General features: G+C 34.7%; 1 protein-coding gene across 35 annotated transcripts in view; it reads left to right on the top strand.

Annotated features, from left to right (window-relative positions):
- KCNMA1 (potassium calcium-activated channel subfamily M alpha 1) overlaps positions 1-21,245 on the top strand; it is a 480,013-nt gene that overhangs the window by 303,760 nt on the left and 155,008 nt on the right. For all 35 annotated transcript variants that reach the window (XM_065068525.1, XM_065068524.1, XM_065068523.1 and 32 more), the window contains 3 exons: positions 2,302-2,377; positions 4,154-4,324; positions 5,962-6,053. In XM_065068525.1, the coding sequence (XP_064924597.1) occupies positions 2,302-2,377; positions 4,154-4,324; positions 5,962-6,053 (339 nt within the window). The remainder of the gene's footprint in view (positions 1-2,301; positions 2,378-4,153; positions 4,325-5,961; positions 6,054-21,245) is intronic.

Here is a 21,245-nt window from a genome sequence, read left to right as displayed (position 1 = left end):
CAACGTAGTGTGGGAGTGTTACATAATTATCTGAATATCTGAAAAATTGTTAATTTTATATCAAAAGAACCAGTAAGGCAAAGCAAAATCTTTCTGCAGCGTAATAAAAGGCTGTGCTCTGACAAAGATTTTTGTTTCCCTAATATGAAATTAAATGTATTTTACTCAATAATTTTTGTTCCTGTGTTTTATGAAAGAGAATGAATTGTGTGGTGTTCAATTGAAAATTTCTCCATCACTTCACCATTTTCTAATATTTTTCAACAAAACTACCGAGGCTTAGGTAGGGCTCACAGTAAGAGATTTTGCACAGATGTTGGAAAGAGCTTAAAGAGAGGAAAATGTTTGTGACTAATCCTTCATCTATATTTAGACTGTGGCAGAAACACAGGAGTATTTCATAGATGAGAGATAAGGTACAATGTTTAATAAATCTGCAAAAATAAAATGTACTAAACAAGTCATGTAAATAGTTATTTTTAATGACCGCTGTCATTTGCTTGTATTAAATTAATATGTGGAGACCAGCTGACACATTATTGTATCAGGAGTCACTCTTGTTCTAAATTCAGGTGAAGAATACTTTTTGTAACGGAGCTCAGCATAAGTGTGCTTTCTATTATTTGGTTCAATATAGGAACCTGTTTTTTAGGGTCCTGTGCTATGACTGAATTTTATCGCCAAAAAATACAAACTTACACCAACCATATCTTAAGAAACAGAGAAATAAGGAATATGTGTTGACGCAGGGGAACACCAACTAATTGCAGAACTTCTGATATATTATCTTATTTTTGAGGATTTTTATATTTCTTTCCTAGTACTCACAGTTGCCCACTTCACTAACTCTAACTCTCAAAATTATTTTTAATGGAGCCGGTCTGATCAATTTTCCAGGTTCGTTTTGTTTTGTTTTGCATTTTTATTGTCCTTAAAGTAGTTATAACCAGAAGCATTAATTAATTATACTGCAAAACTGCAAAACTACTCCCACTAACACTGACAGCGAATTTTTCCCAATTTTTATTATTTTGGAGTGTAATGCTTTAGGAATAATAGTGATTTTCCTGAGGCATTATTCTTTCTTCAAAATATTTTCAAAAACCAAAGGAGAGCTATTTCAAATAGTTCCATGAGTGGATAGGATTATTTAGACATAGTAATACATGGACTTCCTTGTTGAATATCCTTCTTAGCTTTTGAAATCATAGCAATTTTTGTAAGAAAGAGGGAGTGAGCTTTACTTATATTTCTTCCACAAACTTTTAAGTTTGGTATAATATGGTGTTTTCCCGCTGAATGGAGAGAGGTCCTTGCTTCAAAATCACTTCTGTACACAACAGAGAACATATTATTTAATTAGACTATAAAGAGTCGGAGTTTGACTGGTAGGTTTCAATCTGTGTTTTTTTATTTTTTAAGAAAAATGTGAATGTGGAGTATGAAATACTCCAGGAAATACTCTAGCTCCATCTGAATTTCCACAAAGAATTTCATAGGAGTTCAAGCAAGCAGAATAACAGGAAAATTATATAGAACTTTACACATGAAGTGTAAAATACTTAAGTTATTTAATTTGAGAAAGGTAATTTTTTCATAAAACCAGCATGATGTATGGATTGACTGCAATAATTCAATAATTGTTTACTATAACTGTCGGGAAATATAGTCTTGCCCTGTGGTCATGTATGCCACTGTTAACATGTGGTGAGTATGCAAGAAAAACATCCTCTTGCTGTTAATTTTTGAAGCCTCCACAAGTCTGGGGTCAAAAGCACAATGAGTATAGAAGAAGCTTAAAAGCTACGAAAAATGAAATAATTCAAAAACCATCAGTCAATTGTATGTACGGATGCAGTGTTCAGCAGTTAACATTAATTGTCATTTCTCGTTTTAATTCATTGGACCTGCATGGATGTATTCCAGAGTGGCAGAATATGTAAATGTAAATAATTGCTGAGGTGTATAGTAATGAAAAATGAGAAGATGAGTGTACTGAGATGCACCCAAATAATTTGTGAAAAAGCATTATTTATTTCTATTTGATTGTGACTACAGATGTAGTTAATGTTTCCATTTGTGCTCTCAAATCTATGGGAATTTTTCTTTCAAGGTATCTAAATTATGCAAATGTGAACTCTGAAAAGAACAAATAATGCATATTTTGCATAGGTTTTTTATCAAGTTTTTTAGGGAACCTGCATCTCTTCAGTCTAAACTGCACACCTGTGTATGTATCATAAAAGTGTGATAAATTCCAGTCTAAGTTCCTATTTGTTGTTGGGTTTTGTTTATTTTCAGTAATTCCATCAAGCTAGTGAATCTGTGCTCTATATTTATCAGCACGTGGCTGACAGCAGCTGGGTTCATACATTTGGTAAGTACATTTGAAAATACTTCATTGACTTTTTATCATGGATCATCTGCTTTCTGAGCTACTTTATTACCTGAAATTGCCTTGCTCTGGAAATCCCTTAACACATCTATAGAGTACAATAAAAAAAGACATCACAGCTTCCCGAATTTTAGGCTTCTACTCAAAACTAATTCTGAATAGTAGGTAATACATCATTAACCTCAGCATTAAAATACGAGACTTGAAATGACGCAACTTCTGGAATGATTACAAATTACCAGTAGGTGGCAATGTGTCCTAAATAACTACCCGGAGAGCTTCCTGGGAGGGGCTGGCCGAGCTGAAATGATGCTGAAGTCCGGAGGAATCAATGATTGTTCTAGAAGAAAGCAGTTCTGTATTTCCACGAGAAGTAATGGGATTGCTAACATGCCAGGTGGCATTTTTATAGAGAGAATTTCCTTCTATTTTGTTTTTAAATTTCAAGTTTTTGTAGTAGCTTTCAGTCAGTGATAACATAGCTGTTTTGTTTTGATTTGTTTTTTTAAAAAACAGGTTTTTATTCCACACTTAACAGTACCTGAAAAATGTAAGATAATATAGAAGTATATATGAGTTCATAAATGGGAATATCCATGTGTCTTTGATAGGCATGTGTTTTTTAAACTAGTAGCTTCTACTGATTTGTTTGGTAAATATAATTAAATCCTGTTAAGTGTTTATCCTTTAAGTGCACTTTATGATCAACTTAGAATCAGGAAAATTTCAAGGTGCTAGTAGTAACAAATTATTTAGGAATAGTTTGGGACTAATATTACAATTTAATTATATTAATGTTAGTCCAGAGCAATTCAACTGACTTCACTTGAATTACCTTGAGCAGCATCCAGTTATATAAGATTAAATTTGGAATGTTCATCCTCTTATTATACTAGATAGTAATTTAATTGTCACTGATAAAGAAAATTACAGAATTTTGGATGTTTACGATATACTTCTTATTAATGGATGACCACTTTTTTATACTCCTCTGGGTAAATATAGCACTTTTATCATAGAAACATTAGATTTTTCTATTTTTTGAAGCAAAAAAAAACCAACATGAGGAGGGAAGGAATGCTGGTTTTTAGGACTTAAATTTGTTTGTTTTGGTGTTTTGTTTCTTTTGGGTATTTTTTTATTTGTTTTCTTTTGTTCTTCCTCCCCCCAACCCCGGCATCAGTTTCTCTTTCATACTGTAGGAATCCTCACACTTCAAAATCTTTACTGTGAAACAAGGTATTAGAAGGTATTCTCCTTTCCCACTGATAAATTCATAACTTTGTAATGTACAGTAGCTGGCCTCTTGGAAAAGTAATAGCGTATCACTAAAGTTAATGTATCAGTAATGCCTTCAATAGCTTTAAAAATAACACTTTAAACCAAAAAAACATAATACTTAAAAACAAAAACATGAAGAAGTATAATTGCGTTACAAGTAAGATTTACCCTGAAAATATTCTAAGAAAACTGCTATAAAATGAACTTGCCTGTCTGTGCTAGTAAATTATATTATTTATTGGTGAATGGAAAAGATACTTTCCATAAATAGTATGAGTGGCAAGACTGTGCATATTGGCAAAAGAGCTGTAATGCTACAATTGGGACAGGGTTAGATTCTGTATTTGTTCAAAATAAATCACAGGAAATGATCTAGATTTTATATTATGTGCCAAATTATATATATACACACACATATTTCAGTAATTTGTGGTACAACTCTATTAATTAATTCTATGTTTTCTTGTACATTTTAAGGTGGAGAACTCAGGGGATCCATGGGAAAATTTCCAAAATAATCAGCCACTAACGTATTGGGAATGTGTTTATTTACTGATGGTTACAATGTCCACTGTGGGCTACGGAGATGTTTATGCAAAAACAACCCTTGGTCGCCTTTTCATGGTCTTCTTCATCCTTGGGGGATTGGTAAAAACTCTTTTTTTTTTAATTATTGTTATTCCAGCTATCTGTATATCTCAGTGCTGTGATTAAAGAAAAAGAATATCTGGTTTAGTGAATTAAAATTAATTATAAAACTTCTAAACATGTTTAATACACCCCATTTTTTAATAGATATTTTGGCAGAACTTGTCCAATTAGTCCAGTTTAGTAGAGTCAGAATTTTAAAATGCATTTAAATGAGTAATGCCTGTGAATGCATGAAGTGCCTTAATATTTCAGCTTATAATGTTATTTGTAGTCCTTTACTTTTTAGTGACTGACTGTAGTGCATTTTTTGAGGCTGTTATTAATACTTAAAGGCACTTTGCGGTTTCAGAAATTCTACCCACCCTTCTGTGTTCCTTCCCAGAATTCCAACAAACACTGTGGCTTTGGACTGTCTTAAAGAGCAGCTTGCCTGATCCAGATGAAGGCAAACCACATTCTCTTTCATTTCAAACATCCTTTCATGTCATGTAGCACACAGTTTGTCACATGGCCATAACCCGTATGCTTTTGTATCAGCAAATTCTCATGTTCTCTGTCCTGCATGTGCATAGTACCAAAGTAACTAATTGTCTTATGTCAACTTTTCTATTACATATAAATGTTAGTAATATTATAGGACCTGTTGTAATGTTAGTCTCTGAAATAGCAAGGTTTATTTTAATCACACTGTGCAAGGTAAGTGCTTTATGTATTACTCACAATATATACTGTGCACCCGCATACAAATGTATATCGTCACTTTACTCTCGTATATTGATTTCAGATATACCTACATCTTGCAGAGGTGATATGCATATAACTAATTTTATGAATGCCATATATGAGACACATGCAGATACATGGATATGAGTATATATATGAGCACAAATATATGCATTCCCATCGATGCTTATTGACATATGAAGTCAAAGACTATGTCAACTGGCAGTAGCTCTTCTATATATCCAGCCACAAGGAAGATGTTTGTTGGACAAAACATGGCAGAATAATTTTTATTTTCTCCTCAAAATCTTTTTTCTATCATGTGTTATTCCAATCCTTTTGAAAACAAACTTTTGGAAAAGTTTTTTTTTTGGGGGTGGGGTGGTGACCCTTTTGTTTCTTGACAGGGGAATAACCCCTCATTCCATCTTGTTTTTGCTACTTTTGAATCCTAATCATGGGGGAAAAAAGTCTGTCTTTTAAAACAGAAATGTAACAGTACTCATAATACTTGTTTTTGTTTTGTTTTGTTTTGTTTTCAATGGAGCTTGGATAGTTTTTTTCCCCTCCCCTTTTCAGGAAGAATTAGACATAACTATATTTTGTGATTAGATATGAGTTTGAATTAATTTTGTTCTTGTTTTGTTTTGTGTCCCTATTTTTCCTCTTTGGATTGCTTTCTTAATTTATAAGGTGTGTACCTTCTCCAAGACCAACTTTTGCATTGCGCTTCTTGTTTTGTTTGATAAGAACTTTTGCATTTTTAAAATTTTCTTTTTAAACAACTTCATAGATCTAATTCTTTTACATTTTCAGATCTTAAAGATATATATCTTCTGAAAATATTCATCATCCCCCTTTCTTTGGCCTCTCTTTTTAGTCTTTTCTTCTGTCTCCTATCTTCTTCTTAGGCCATGTTTGCCAGCTACGTCCCTGAAATCATAGAGTTAATAGGAAACCGCAAGAAATATGGTGGTTCCTATAGTGCGGTTAGTGGAAGAAAGTAAGTATCCCAAGAGGCTCTGCTGCCTCTGCTGCAGTAGAACACTCTCTGCATGCCATTTTCTTTTTTTTTTTTGTGTTTTTGTTTCATGCATGTAGGCAATGTTTGCTCGCTACGTGCCAGAAATTGCTGCTCTCATCCTTAATCGGAAGAAATACGGCGGGACTTTTAACTCAACCCGAGGCAGAAAGTAAGTCAAAAAAGACCAGGTGTGGTTGTGTGACTTTAAAGAGCCCCTGAATGTGGTAACAGCTGACTCACAGCTTATAAGGCTGTATTCCTTGACATCAGATGTTACCACTGGACAGTCGTCACACTATAATTAGAGACCTGGGCTATGCTATGGTACAAGTCACAACATTTTGCCCCTACTTCAAGGGAACCTGGATACCACTAAGACTATACTGACATGTAAAAAATGCTGCTATTGCATATGCATTTAGCTTCTGGAACAGGGCTGACTTGTCATTTCACAGTTTTGGGCATCATATTGTCATGCGGTCATCTCTTAACTAAGTGACAGTGATAATTCACATGATCTTCACCCAGCTCAGTTCTTTAGATAGCTTTGGTTTACTCGAGTGCAAAATATGGGATTTATGTTGATCAGCTTATTCCATTAGACAATGTCAGAAGTCTGACAGTGCTGTTTCTTGTTGTTCAAACAGCAGATTCAGATCTCATGCTGACTTCATATGAATATGGTAACCCTTGTGATTTTAGAATATATGACCAGGGATTTAAAAGTAATTTCCTTCCACACTCCATATAAAACCTATCTTAAGAAGAGCAAGTAGTAGCCATAGTATGGAAAAAAAAAAGCAAACCCATAAAAAATACTATTTTTGCCTGGTAGCAAAAGTTAAAGTGGGGTCACATTAGCTCATTACATTTCTGTTGAAAGCCTGCTTGTTTTCTTGACCAAGTTAAAATCAGCTCTTTCTGGCATTCCCAGCATCTAGACCTGCTGGGTTATAGCCTTTAATGAACTATAATAGATGTACTTGCCAGTATAGTAACTTCTCCTTTATATCACCTCTGTTGCCATCTTTTGTGTCATTCCATACCATTGTAATATTCACTGGTAGAGATATATTTGCCCTAAAAGACAAGTCATATAGAATCCTTTCCATATAACATAATGAAGGTATTGCAACAATACAACTAGTTAGTTCTCCCTCCCCTTACTTTAAGAAGTTATGTTTTTTATTTTATTCCTTTCGAATCATCACCCATGCATAATTTTATAAATTTGGATTATGGTTTTGTCAGGTTGTTTTTCCTCTCAGTGGAGCAGAAAGACTGTAAATATCTCACAGAGCTAATTCTACAGTACTGTTGTACATCACTGGGTAGATAAATCAAAGTTTTTTCCTTATAGCTTATAGTATTGTATATTTAAGAATACTCAGGCAATTAGATGATGATTGAAAACTGCAATATTTTCATTTTTTGAGATACCATCAAATGTCTAAAGCCTTTTTTTTTCACATCATAATTCACTTATCCAGATTAACAAAATGCTTTAACTTATTTCTGAGATAGAGTAGTATCATTAATTTCCTAAAATATTTATTTGTGACAGAGGCCTACTCAGTTTCATATTTTTATTCGTATTTGTTTTCTTAAAGAGAGAAATTTTTTAAACATAGAAGTTGCACCTCTGTTTTTGAGTCTCCAAAGGAGTAATAGCAGAGGGGGAATGTGGATAAAAACTATTTTACATATAGTGTTTTAGTCTGTTCCTTTCTACCTTGTCACTAGTACCCAGCATTGCTCAGATGTCTCTAAACTTGGACCTGATCTTCAGTCAGAACCCCACATCCTGAAAAGCTCAACTCGAGATTACATGCTTCTGCTAGCTTTGGGGCGTGCTTTATATGTTGGGGTTTTTTTTCCACTTTATTATTTTTGTTATTTTTTTGGCTTTATTTATATGCACTGTTTGTTTTTAGCTTACTCTGTTGTCAGTACTTTCTCTGCTGATCTCTACTGCCCATATAACTTGTTGTTTGAAACTTAGCTCTGTCATCAGCATACAAACTGTTCAATTCTTTATGCATTGTTTTCTGTTTCAATTATTAATTGCTAAGTACTTTAAAGATGTCCTTTGCTCATGTGAGTCTTTCATCAGAGAATCTAAGCTTGGGAACTGCACAGTAAGAAGCCATTAGTACCCCTTGTTTGATGTTGATTTTGCAATCAATAGAACAAGATTGATGAAATGTTATGTTTGGCCAAAATTTAAGTTTTCATTTGGAATTCAGTGTTGAAAGAATGGATTGTCAGAACCAATAAGTTTTCCTTTGCCTGGGATATGGGCATGTGGTAGTAATTAGCAATATAAGGTCTTTAGTTGAGCAATCATGCATGGATTCTGGCAGTGAACATAATGCGATACTACAGTTGTTCTATTCCTAATGTCAGAAATTTTCTAGATAACATTAAACTCACATATAAAATGAAAGCAGCTAAATTTATTGAAAGATGTAGTTTCACCTCTTAAAAATAGCAAATGTGTATACTTATTGAATTTCTCCAAAATAGATAAGTACATGGAAGCTGCTCTGTAGCATTTATTTATGTGTTTATATATGTTACCTCATGAACTATGTTTGTGGAATAACATACTTCTATATGATTATTGAACATCTAGGTGGGAAGTTAAAATTAGCTTATGATTATATACATTTAGAAGATTGCACTATATCACTTTAATACTAATGAAAGCCTTGTTATAGAATTGTGACTATCAAAGCAGCTAGAATGTATGAATAAAAATTATTTCTACAAACTTCACTTACTAAAGAAGAGAAACAACTGACGTACCAGCAGGTTTGATCTTGAATTGCATTTTGCTTTTCAGCCAATGAAATCCCCAAAGGACTTGTAAATGATATAGGAATGATTTTGCACACTAGAAAAGCTTACTTCTCTCTTAGATGAGACAGATACACACAGAGTTTGGAAACAGAAGTCGTTTGTAGGCAGTATGCAATTATTACTGGTTAAATTTACTAGATACGAGGTAGTTTTGTTACAAAAGTCCACAAGGAATTTTAAATTTTAAATAAAATCTGTGGTCTCTGCTTTGTCATATATTCCTGTAATGAGACTTCTGAGGTCTCATAGAACACAAAGCAGGAATTTTATTATAGTCTTTGATTGAAGTGTCACCTGTTAAATGAGCAGTACTCACTGTTGCATATATACCAATATGCATACCAATATATCTATATAAAATGTGGCTGAGACCAAACATAGGTAAATAAGGTAATGACTTTGGCACAACTACAACCTAATGCAAAGAAAAAAATGAAGAAGTTACCAAAAAAGTAACAGTCATTGTCTTGAATTTCAGATTTGTAAGCAATTACATTTGCTCTTTGCAAAATGAGTTTACTGCTAAACAGCTGTTTTGCTACTGTTTACAGATCAACTAATCAGAAGACTCTGTAATGTATTTACTACGTGCCCTGATACACCAGTACCAGATGGTCATTAGGCAAGGATAAACTGGCCTTCTTAGTTTAGTTATACTTAGAAAAAAACCAAACAATCGCTTCTTGCTATAGTCACCGCTACAGAGAAATGATACACAGAAAACCAGACCGTAGTTACAAAGACAGAAAATAGTTCACATTCAATATTTATATGTAACTCAGATGTAACTGGGAAATAAAATTCAGGCATGAGAAGCGATCAGAACTGTGAAAAAAGAAAAAAAAATTAATACTGCTAAGAGGCATCTTAGGATAACAAAGATGTGGCTTCCAATATTTTCCTCACTGAGTCCTACATAGTTTTTCTCTTCTTTCACATGGGCAATTAATTCACTACTGTTTGTCCTTCCTGTGCATTTCCCTGGATAAATTATGTAGTTGTTATTTTACTTCTTGGGAAATACTTTTTGCAAAGCAGGTATAGCACATAGTATTATTTACATTTTAGCTGTTGTTCTGCTGATATCTGTAGAAGTATGTAACAACATAACAGTCTCTGCAGAGAAGTTGGCATAATTTTATTATTAATGAGCTAGTAACTACCTGAGAGAGTCTTTGTGAGATTTAACAGAGCCAAGTTTATACCTGCTGAAGATAAGAAATGTTTTTAAAATGCATATACCTGCTGAAGATAAGAAATGTTTTTAAAATGCAAAGTAGACAAATTTATAATGAAGGTTAACTCTTTTTAATTGCTTCATCACCAAACATTATGTTCTTACCCTAAAAATTATCTGCAATATTATATAGGTCATATCTCACTACAACATTTTAAACTTACTAGATCACTAAGAAATGAGTAATGAAAGCATATGTTTGAAAGAAGTTATATTCAGGTAATTTCTTTAAGGAAATTAGTGTCAAACTAGTACCATTATCAACAGATAAAATGATAATGAGAAAATACTGGGTACAAATACTGGAGATAAAAGCTAGATGTTACAGGTAGTTGGGTGGAGAAGGAAAAAAAATCTGACCTTTTATTACAGTATTATAAAAAGTCTATTGATAAGACTCTAGATTAGAAAATTAGGTATAATTTTATATAGATAAGCAGGGAAGGTTTGTGGGGTTTTTTTGTTTGACTTTCTTTTTTTTTTCTTTAATCACCTACAAACTTTAATGTTAGATAGCTTGAATATTAATTAGATTTCCTCTTAGCCTTTTTTCTTAATAATTTTGAGACCGGTAGCTGGTTCTCTACACCCTCTCTACATTTAGTGAGTTTATTTTAAGACTTTTATTTGACTCTGTTCAGGTTCTTTCTGTAACCTATCTGTAGAACTCGTGCGTTAGTATTCAAAGGATCATTTCAAGGTGATATTTTGAAAGTGAAGTACAACAAAAGGATGAAATGGTATCTGGCGGTCTGTAACTGATGGGCTGTTGTTTTTAGAGTGTAGCAATAAGCCTACAGGTTAGTTCATGCATGCATACCTCCGGAAGGCTGGAAGAGGCAGTGATCTCTTCGGTTTTGGTTGGTTTTCTGAAGTGCTCCAGCTATCCTCTTTACAAAGCTTAGGCTTTAAGTCTTAAGAGAGAGGGGTTTTCTTCAAGAAATCCATGGTTTTGAATAAGTGGAATTCTGCTGTTGCACTCTTTTTGTGAAATTTAGAACTTAGATGTTCAGTCCTAGCCAAAAGAGGACTTAGAAGATCATCTCTGTTACTTCTTTTAAGCCAGGAAAAAAACAAAAACAAAACCAAAAAAGAATCTTGTTTTATTTGTTTATTTATAATGCTCATATTACTCAGGTCTGGTCTGAGATTTGTTGTTTAAAGATCCAGATTTGTTTTACCTCTATTATTTTTTAATTAATCTTTTATTTTGCATTCACTAATTTATGTGGGAATCAAGATTGTTCTTATTCAGTTGTTTCATTTCTGTATTCATGTGTTCATATGATCAGACTGGATTTTAATTCTGTGAAATATTTTCCAGTTGAAGACATTTGCTTATTGTAAATCAGCCTGCGTGAAGCTCTAGAAAGCATATGGGAAGATCTTTTGTAAACTGATGGACTGAAAGGGAGACTACATAACTTAATGATTTTTTTAAGTCTTTCCTCTACATTGAGTTATTGACTTTTAATTCCATGGAGTAAATTCTGCTTGCCTTTTTACTGTGGAACTGCTATCAAATCCAATGGAAACTCTTTATGAGGGCATCAAGCTGAACACAGCTTCACATAAATAGATATGTAACAGAGAGAGGGATTATTATAATTTTATATGCATATGTGTGTATATATATATATACATAAACTGCTTATCTTGTTGCAATAGTAAGTATCTATGCTAAACTGTTGAATTTTCAAGATTTAAAAAAAAAATACAGAGGCGTTGATATAGTTTATGTAAATATTAAAAATTGTATTTTTATGAAATCACAGTTCTTTACTATATAAGCTATTAAAAGCTCTTGTTTCTCTTCTCTCATGATCTGTTTTGCTTCCCAGAGATGTCTTCATATTTCTTAAATTTCCAAGCCATAAATTAGCAAATCATCAATGTATCAATGGGAAGAATCATCTGTTAGAGATTCCTTCCAGAAGGAAACATGGGATTCAATAACTAAACTTCACAAAGAAAAATAAAAACTGTAGACAGATAGATATGGTAAACAGAAAGACAAACAGATAATTTAAGTTGACAGGGCATCTTGGACTCGTTAGACATTTGATTTTGATTAAAAATTAGAAAGAAAAAAAAAATACTTGTCCAAATACTTTGGCAAAGGTCCATTTGCTGCAGTAACGAGAGGCATAGCTCCAAAGAAAGTGACATTAGATTATTATATTAAATTATTTGATACAATATGTAAGATATTATTTTCCAGTGGGATGAGAATGTAATAAGAGAATGTAACATGGATTGCATTGTGATCCCTAGGGGTGTCTCTGTTTCCCATCTGCTAGCCATTCTTCTAATCCCACTGTTTCAAATGAAGTCTCACTTAGTGATAAAGAAAAACTGATGAGTGTTAAATAGACTGACAGATAGAACTAATAGGACAAACTTTTTTTTTTTTTCCCCAATTTTACATGCTTATTAAGCTATTTCCATTCTAATGGAAGCAAGAAAGGAAATGTGGGAAGTGACATATTATGATATTATGATTTTTAAAATATGCATTCTAGGTCTCAAATCACATTCCAGTCCTGCAATAACAGCACTAATTTTATATTTCTAGTTAAAATTGTAAAAAATTCAACTTCTCCTTCTCTCTGCCTAAACTCTAAAAAAAACCTTAGAGGCTTGACATCAAAATGGCAGTCGTTGCTCCCAAAGTTTAACCCAAGAAAGACTCAATCTGGTTTGAAAACCTGCTGATCTACCATATTCAACAAAATATACGGGTCATAATTTTAAGTGTGGACATCACAGAGAGTGCAATATGAAATGGCAGAAATGGTGAATTGATTGGCAAGTTTTAGTGATTTATGACTTTTGTTTTCATTCAGGTTCTATTGCAGAAAATTAGTCATGACATTTTGGGGTGTTTTCTATGGAAAGAAATGCAGTGGCTCTGGTCATGAATTAAACGCTCAAAAATCTGAAAGCCTTTGCTAACTCCTGCATTGCTTTCAAAGGATTTAATTTTTTTTTTTTTTTTTTGACACATTGAGCATTTAAAAAATGAATAAGGCATTTTGAAAATTAGTAATGGTGGGAACACAGAAAGCAATTTAATTAAAGAAAAATATTTTCAATTAATTTCAAAAGTAATAACAGTGCCTTGTTTGTGTGTGATATCCACTGCACAAAATAGTACAAGAAAGAAGCCCAGGTTTTGGATGGATTAGAGCAGTATGTTAGGACCTGTTTGCAACTGAGATGCTGATGCTGGCGATGTGGTTTACTCTTGCATTTTACTATTAAGATTTCTAGCACAAACTCCTTGTGCATGGTATAGAATTTAACAGTTTTTACTTCTGTTAATACTAAATTATTCACTTATTTCTTATGGTGATATAGCTGTCTTGTGTCTAAATGTTTGGTATTTTTTATGGAAGTGGAAATACTCTAGATAATATTGCCATCAAGACTGAACGAAAGAATGGATATTCATCCTTTACTTTAAAGGTACAGTGGAAGCCTCTTTAACTAATCCAGGCCCTGGAAGAAACAAATCACTGTTCTTTCTTCTAATTATTGCAGTTTCAGAGGTGCACATCAGCGAAGCATATTAACTTTTATTTCTTAACTTGCTCTATAGACAAGCATGGCACAATTCCTTAAATCATAAAAGTGTAAGATAAATTCATTTAGCTGTAACTGAGCAAGGATATTGAAATAAACAAAGCAGTTTGCAGTGAATTACCTGTGAGAGCACACTGTTGCAAACAGATGCAAGCTTGAACATGCTGTTTAAGCAAAGGCATGTGCTATTCAGGATTAAAGTATCTGAAATGCATTCTGTCAGCCTGTTCTCTAGTAGAAATCTCATTTAGGTGGGCATAATATATTTGAGGACCTGTGTAGGTGAATTCCTGTGTACCATGAGCTTCAGAAACAATTTCTAATATTTAAAGCTTGCCAGAGACACAGCACCAATATCCACTGAGCAAGGCTGAAACACGCATTTGTATAAAGTGCACTTGATACACTTTCATAGCTGTTATAATTCACAGCCGAGTCTTGTGTGTGTCTGTATATTTGTCACACATCACCAATTTTATGTTTAAGAGAATTTGAGTGATTCTTTCTTGATCCTTAATTTTACATACTTATACTTGTCACAAAGTAAATTAATATCTGCATTAGAGGTAACTTTTGAATGCCTGACATTAATGATTTCCCATTTATGTTAATCTGATGTATAATCCAGTGCTGTTCCACTGATCTGTACTGCATGCCTTATACTAAATACAGCTCTGAGTGTTTTCTAGTATTACCTAATTCCTTTTTCATTACTCATAATATAAGAGAGATTCTAAAGAGTGTGGAACCTGTTGATAGGAACAGATAGTTTCTGTCAGAATTAATCACAGCAGCTTCAGTACAGGCTGTATGAGTTCACTCTGGTTCCTAAATAGTTGGCAGCTGAAGCTATCAGGTCCAATTTACAGAAATTAGATGTACCTCAGTCATGTTCTCAGATACTGCAGTCACGTCTCTAGTCCCAGTGTAGTAATATTTTTTTATACATTTAATGTTGATACATATTTGAAAGTCAGTGCTTTGGGCTTCTCAGTAACTTCAACACTTTTCAAATTTTTAATTCTTCAGGCATAAAAAGAATAATGAAATTCTACTTTTTAACTAACAGTTGAAGGAGAACAAATATTAAAGTTGCTGGGATGTTACACACTTGACAGACAGTTTGCTATATGCTTGAATATTTTTGACTTGTCTCCTTTGTACTACAAGATTTCTAGAGCCTGGTTTGAGAATCAGAGTGATAAAATAGCTTACAGTTGAATTTTTTAAAAAATATAATGTCTTGATTGGAGTGTGTTTCATGCTTTGTCATCACAGACTTGACCAACTAATGCTAAAGGCAAGTTCGGGAATAATACTTTCATTTCATACCTCCTAGAATTATTTTTTAAAAGCTAACATGATTTGCCTTTTTTTTTTGGTCAAGAAGTCTCTGTTCTAGATAAGTTGTTCTCAGCCTTTGCTCTTTTCTTATGTACAATACATAAGCAAGTTTTTTTAGTGGTTAAAATATTCTAACTTATTGTCCTAGCTCCCTGTACACATTGGCTATATAAGTGATCCCTGGGTTCAAGTGTTCTGTGAAAAAAGAGAAAAACATGAAATAATGACTGTACAGCACCTATTACTCTATTTGTATTAATCCGAGAGGGGAGTTTATATTGAAATAAGGCATTTGTTTAACAAATAAGACAGAGACACATAAGCACATGCATAAAGTTGTCACTTAATTTAACTGAATTAATAGAATTTTGTGTAATGTTAGGTAAATCATATAAAGCACAAGGAGCTAGAAATGTATTGTACACTGGTATATTTAAAAAATGCATGCCACTAATAGAGCAACAAGATGACTATGTGTACGGTCTCTGTTGACATATATTGACTTTTCTTAATAAGAAAAAGTAGCTGAGATCTATTTTGAGGAAAACCAGTTGGACTTTACAAGAACCTGTTTACTTAAACCACAACCTGCTACCAGTATACAGAGAAAGAACAGAGGTGATGGATAGATGAAGGAATGATCAGTACACTAAGCAAAAAGACCATAAAGATATTTGAGCATATGTATTTGATACAAATATCATATTATTATAGAGACATGTAGGTCAATATGTGCCACATTTCATTTAGTTACTTGACAAGTGAACGCCATGTTTTCAACTGGGTGCTGAACTGAATTTTGTATTTATTATCTTTGATTTATTATGAAAGACTAATTAGAGTGAGTTTTTTCAAGTTCTTTATACTTGTTCCAATAAAATGAGTATAATTTCTTTCAACATAAACAGGCAAAAGATTTGCCTTTCATATTATGTCTTCTGAAGGAAGAACCACACAAAGAAGAATTCTTTTTGAAGAACCCTATTCACAGTTAATCTGTTTTCATTTACAGTGCTGTTTACATGGATTAAGTATATGTTCTCAATTATCTCATGTCAGAATTCTGGATGGTTTAGCTTTTGCTTATTTCATTTTTTTTTTTCTTCCTGAAACAGTTTGTGATAGCTTTGGGCATTTTATCACCATTTTTGTTTACTTTATAAAAAGCTAGAGTATTTTTAGCAAGTGTATCATTATGTCAGTACTTGAGTGGAAAAAAAAATAAGTACTGTAGAGAATTTCAACTGTGTATAATTTTTCGTAGTTAGTCATGTAATTAATTTTGACAATGATACGTACATATGGGATAGAATGGATTAGTCTGGCTTTATTGGTTGATAGAATATGGCTCCTGATAAGCTTTTGAGTCTCTGTAAAAGATTTTTTGCAGCATCACAATTGTGCAATATGGATTCCAAATTGGTATATTAAACCAGTTTCATCTCTGATACAATGACACCAGTGACAACTATTACTTAACAGAAAACTCAGTCCTCCTGGATATTTATCAGCAGTTGGTAATCATAATAATTTAGCTGAATAGTGTATTACTTTTGAAGTTTTTCATAAACAAAAGCTTAATGCAGAGGTTAGACATTTCTCTTGACCCAAAATTATTGATACAATATATTCCTGCCAAGCAACTATAGCTGAAAGCAAAAGAAATTCAGTATGTTTGCTTTACTTAAACTCTTGCTATGTGGAAAAAAATGGGTGGTACATGGGAAGGGAATGGTTATTGGAACAAACAGAGGAAGTTATAAATCTTCAAATCCATATACAATACAGACTGGAACAGTATAAGCTGTCCAAGTTTTCTTAACTAATGTACCTAATAACTCTCTCTGGGTAAGCAGCAAATCTGTTTTCAATTTCTACTTCTAAGCAAAAATATAATTTATGTTAAAAGGAGGGGTTTTTGTGGGAGTTTTCAATCAAAAAGGAATGCAAGTATCTCATCAGAAAATATTGTTTGAAAACCAGGAGTTTTTGTTGCAATCACTGCTCAGGACACTGTCTTGCACTATATGAGAACAGCAAAGAAGAGAAGAATAGATCATGTCCAAGGCAAGGCAAAAAGCCAGCTTCTTTGAGCAGGGATCTTCTTCTTGAAATACAGCAAAAAAAGAAATTACATGGTCAGTGGAAGCAAGGTCAGGCAACATGGAAGAACTATAGAGATGCTGCTTGCAGCACCTCTAGGGAGAAATTTCGCTCTGCCAAAGCTCAATTAGACTTTAAGCTGGCCAGTACTGTGAGGGACATTAAAAAAGGCTTTTAAAAACGTATTAATAGCAAAAGGCAAACTAGAAATAACATTGACCCATTACTTGTGCACGGTCGCCTTATTAACAGGGACATAGACAAAGCTGAGACATTTAATGCTTTCTTCTCCTTGATCTTCAACACTAATGATAGACTTGGAGGCCCCCATAAGCCTGGATTAGAAATCCATGGCTGCGAAAATGATAAACTTCCAATCAATCTAAAACTTGTATGGGATTTGCTACTCCAGCTAGATCCCTTCAAGTCAATGGCATCTGATGGGATTCATCCAAGGTTGCTTGAAGAGCTGGCTGATGTCATAGCAAGACCCCTCTCTGTGATTTTGCAACACTCCTGGGAACCTGGAGAGTCTCAGATGACTGGAAGCCGGCAAACATTGTCCCAGTCTACAAGAAGGGCAGCAGGGATGACCCTGGCAACTACAGGCCTGTCAGCCTCACCTCTTTTCCTGGCAAAATCATGGAGAAGATTGTTCTGGGAGTTGGTGAAAAACATCTGAACAACAAAGCAGTCATTGGTCCCAGCCAGCACAGGTTCGTGAGGGGAATGTCTTGCTTAACAAATTTAATTTTATTCTACAACAAGGTTACCTATCTGGTTGACAAAGGAAAGCCTGTCCATGTGATCTTTTTGGATTTTAGTAAAGCCTTTGATATTGTCTCACAGTATTCTCCTGGACAAAATGGCCAGCACACAGTTGGATAAACACACAATACAGTGGGTGAGCAATTGACTGATGGGCTGGGCTCGAAGTGTTCTAGTAAATGGGGTTATGTTGGGCTGCTGACCACTCACTAGTGGGGTTCCACAGGGATTCATCTTAGGGCCAGAGCACTCTTCCATGTCTTCATAAATGACCTAGACTCAGGAATTGAGGGATTACTTAATAAGTTTGCTGATGGCACAAAATCAGGAGGAGTTGTTGACGCTCTCAAGGGCAGAGGGGCCCTGCAGAGGGATCTGGAAAAAGTGGAGAACTAAGCAATCACCAACCACATGGAGTCCAACAAGGGCAAGTGCCAGATTTTGCACATGGGACATGGCAATCCTGGCTGTACATACAGACTGGGGGATGAGATGCTGGAAAGCAGCTCCGCAGAGAGGGACCTGGGTGTTCTGGTTGACGGCAAGTTGAACGTGAGCCAACAGTGTGTCCTGGCAGCCAAGAGGGCCAACCATGTCCTGTGGTACATCAAGCACAGCATTGCCAGCCGGGCGATGGAGTTGATTGTCCTGCTCTTCTCTGCACTGGTGCAGCCTCACCTGGAGCACAGTGTGCAGTTCTGGGCACCAAAGTATAAAAAGGACATAAAGCTACAGGAGAGCGTCCAGAAGAGGGCTACAAAGTTGGTGAAGGGTTTGGAGGGGAAGCCATATAAGGAGCGACTAAAGTCACTTGTGTCAGCCTGGAAAAGAGGAGACTAAGGGGAGACCTCATTGCGGTCTACAGCTTCCTCACAAGGGGAGGAGGAAGGGAAGGAACTGATCTCTTCTCTTTGGCGACCAATGACAGAACATGAGGGAATGGCAGGAAGATGTGCCAGGGGAGGTTTAGGTTGGACATTAGGAAAAGGTTCTTCTCCCAGAGGCTCACCAAGGAGGTAGTCATGGCCCCAAGCCTGTCACTATTCAAGAAAAGACTGGACAACGCCATCAGACACGTGGTAGGAACTGTGGAATTGTCCTGTGCAGGGGCAGGAGTTGGACTTGATGATCCTTGTGGGTCCCTTCCAACTCAGGGCATTCTGTGATTCTATGAACCCCAAATCAGAGTGCTAAAATCAAACCATGGTGCAGGTGTGTTCTGACACTTGCAAAAGAATCAGTCCTGATGCTAAAATGCAAGAGTATTTTACAGCCAAATATTTTATTTTTACTGGAGCAGATTGCTATGAAACCCAACTAAATGAGAAGCATAACAGGACTGAATTATTGTATCAAATGCATCGGCTTTTAGTGAGAGGGTTTTGGAGTAGGTAACCTCTGGAGGTCTTTTCCAACCTCAGTTATCTTGCAATCTTATGATCCTATGAAAATTTCCTCTGCAATAAATTAATTTGGGCTGTTTTTTTTTTCTCTTCAGTCTATCTGTGGACTCCTAGTTAATCACAGAATATAACCTATATGAAGTGAAATCTCCGAGGAAGGAAGTAAATTCTCTGCACAGGAATGCAGTGTAGCACAAAAGTATGCAGGAAGAGACCCTGCTAAAGTTAACAGTGCAGGATCTGTGCAAAGCAGTTGCCTACAAGAAGAAATTATTTCTGTTATTAAAAATAATGCATCAACTATGCAAATGGAAAGTTCAGTTTCTTAATTAGCAATAGATGGAAACATCTGAAGAAAGTAATACCCATAGTTTAAAATTAGTTGTCTTAGAAAATGTGTACAGACAGTGTAAGGAATACAAACAAATATTTTTAGCTGTTATTTATGATTTTCTCGGGCTTTTGCATTTTTGATGCCAGATGGATTTACAGTCAGGAAAAGTGCTGAATGCCACTAGATGACTAGAAGTTCCCAATATGTTAGTGTATCAAAAACAGTCTGTTCAGAATTTAGATCTAGTAAACTACTCAGGTTTTAAACATCTCTTCAGAATCTGAACTTTCTGGAGGTTTTCATTTTACATTGATATATTGGATGGAGATTCATCTGTTTGGTGAGGAATGTATCTTAGTGCTTGAAATCATGTTTACTCTTATGATCTGGAGATTGTTATCCTGACCTAACTGTGAGTGCAATAACGTGTGCAGACATGGCAGCTTGGATAATTGACCACTAGGGAAACTGAGGAAGAGTGTTTCTGAAAGCAGGAATGTAGGCACAGTTTTGGCCAGTACAGAGGCTGCTGCAAACTCTGCCAAGTGCAAAGATGCCAGAGGAAACCTCTTAAGGACGTCTTGCACCAAACAAGGATGTCTTCTTTTCAGATATTGTGCTTAGCACATCATAAAAGAGGAGAGCTTTAACTCAGGGATTTTTGTGGGTTTACATGTTTACAGTCTGAGAACTCAGCACTTTGTAGACCTATGGCACCAAAAACTTACGTTAAAATTGAGCAAAATCTTACTGAAGCCAAAGTGACACTCTGGCTAGCTAGTTTAGCAATAGAAGTCAATTGTATTGAGTCTCATATAAACATTGTTAAACATTTGTCAAAAAGAATGAAACCATTGGAGTTTTTGACTGCTGCTATTTCTAAAATTATATCTGAGTCCTGGTGATGTCACTAAGAACTCATGGAAAAGGAGTATTTTGGTTTATCATGTTTCTAAATAAAGCTTTAAATCTCTGTGCTACACTATTAATAAAAGTTGTAGTAGAACAATATCATAAGCTGTGCTGGACTGATATAATAGTTTGTCATATTTTGTTCTAGTGACCATCTGAACCACTGCAAAAATAACAGTGCATGATGGTGGTATTATTTACTGTGTGATGCATATTACTGATTTATACTTTGTTCTGCATAATTATCCCCTTTCCAATGAGTTCTAAGCACTTTTCACACACATTTCATCCAGCATCAAATTATGAAGCAAGAAGAGACTGCTATTATACCCCATTACATAAGTAATCATTGCTGCCACCTATTATTTTGTTGTTTCCAGCCAATGAGGTTTGTGCGTTACTGAGTTTTTTACTGAGTTTTCCACAGAACAATTATGAAGTAGGTGAGGCTTCATAACCTTGAAATTACTTTGCTTCACATTTGGCAGTTAAAGTGCCCAAAATGTTTGAGATATTGTGTGTTTGTAGTGTTTGTGCATAGCCTATATGACAGCAATGAAGTAAATTTTCTGTTAGTTCGGGAATTGTATGTATAGCACCTTGTCCCTCTTCCTGACTTCTGT

Source organism: Columba livia, chromosome 6 (genome assembly GCF_036013475.1).
Source record: "Columba livia isolate bColLiv1 breed racing homer chromosome 6, bColLiv1.pat.W.v2, whole genome shotgun sequence".
Taxonomy (NCBI): domain Eukaryota; kingdom Metazoa; phylum Chordata; class Aves; order Columbiformes; family Columbidae; genus Columba; species Columba livia.
Note: the sequence above shows the minus strand (reverse complement) of the source record. Positions and strands in the feature narration are given on the sequence as shown.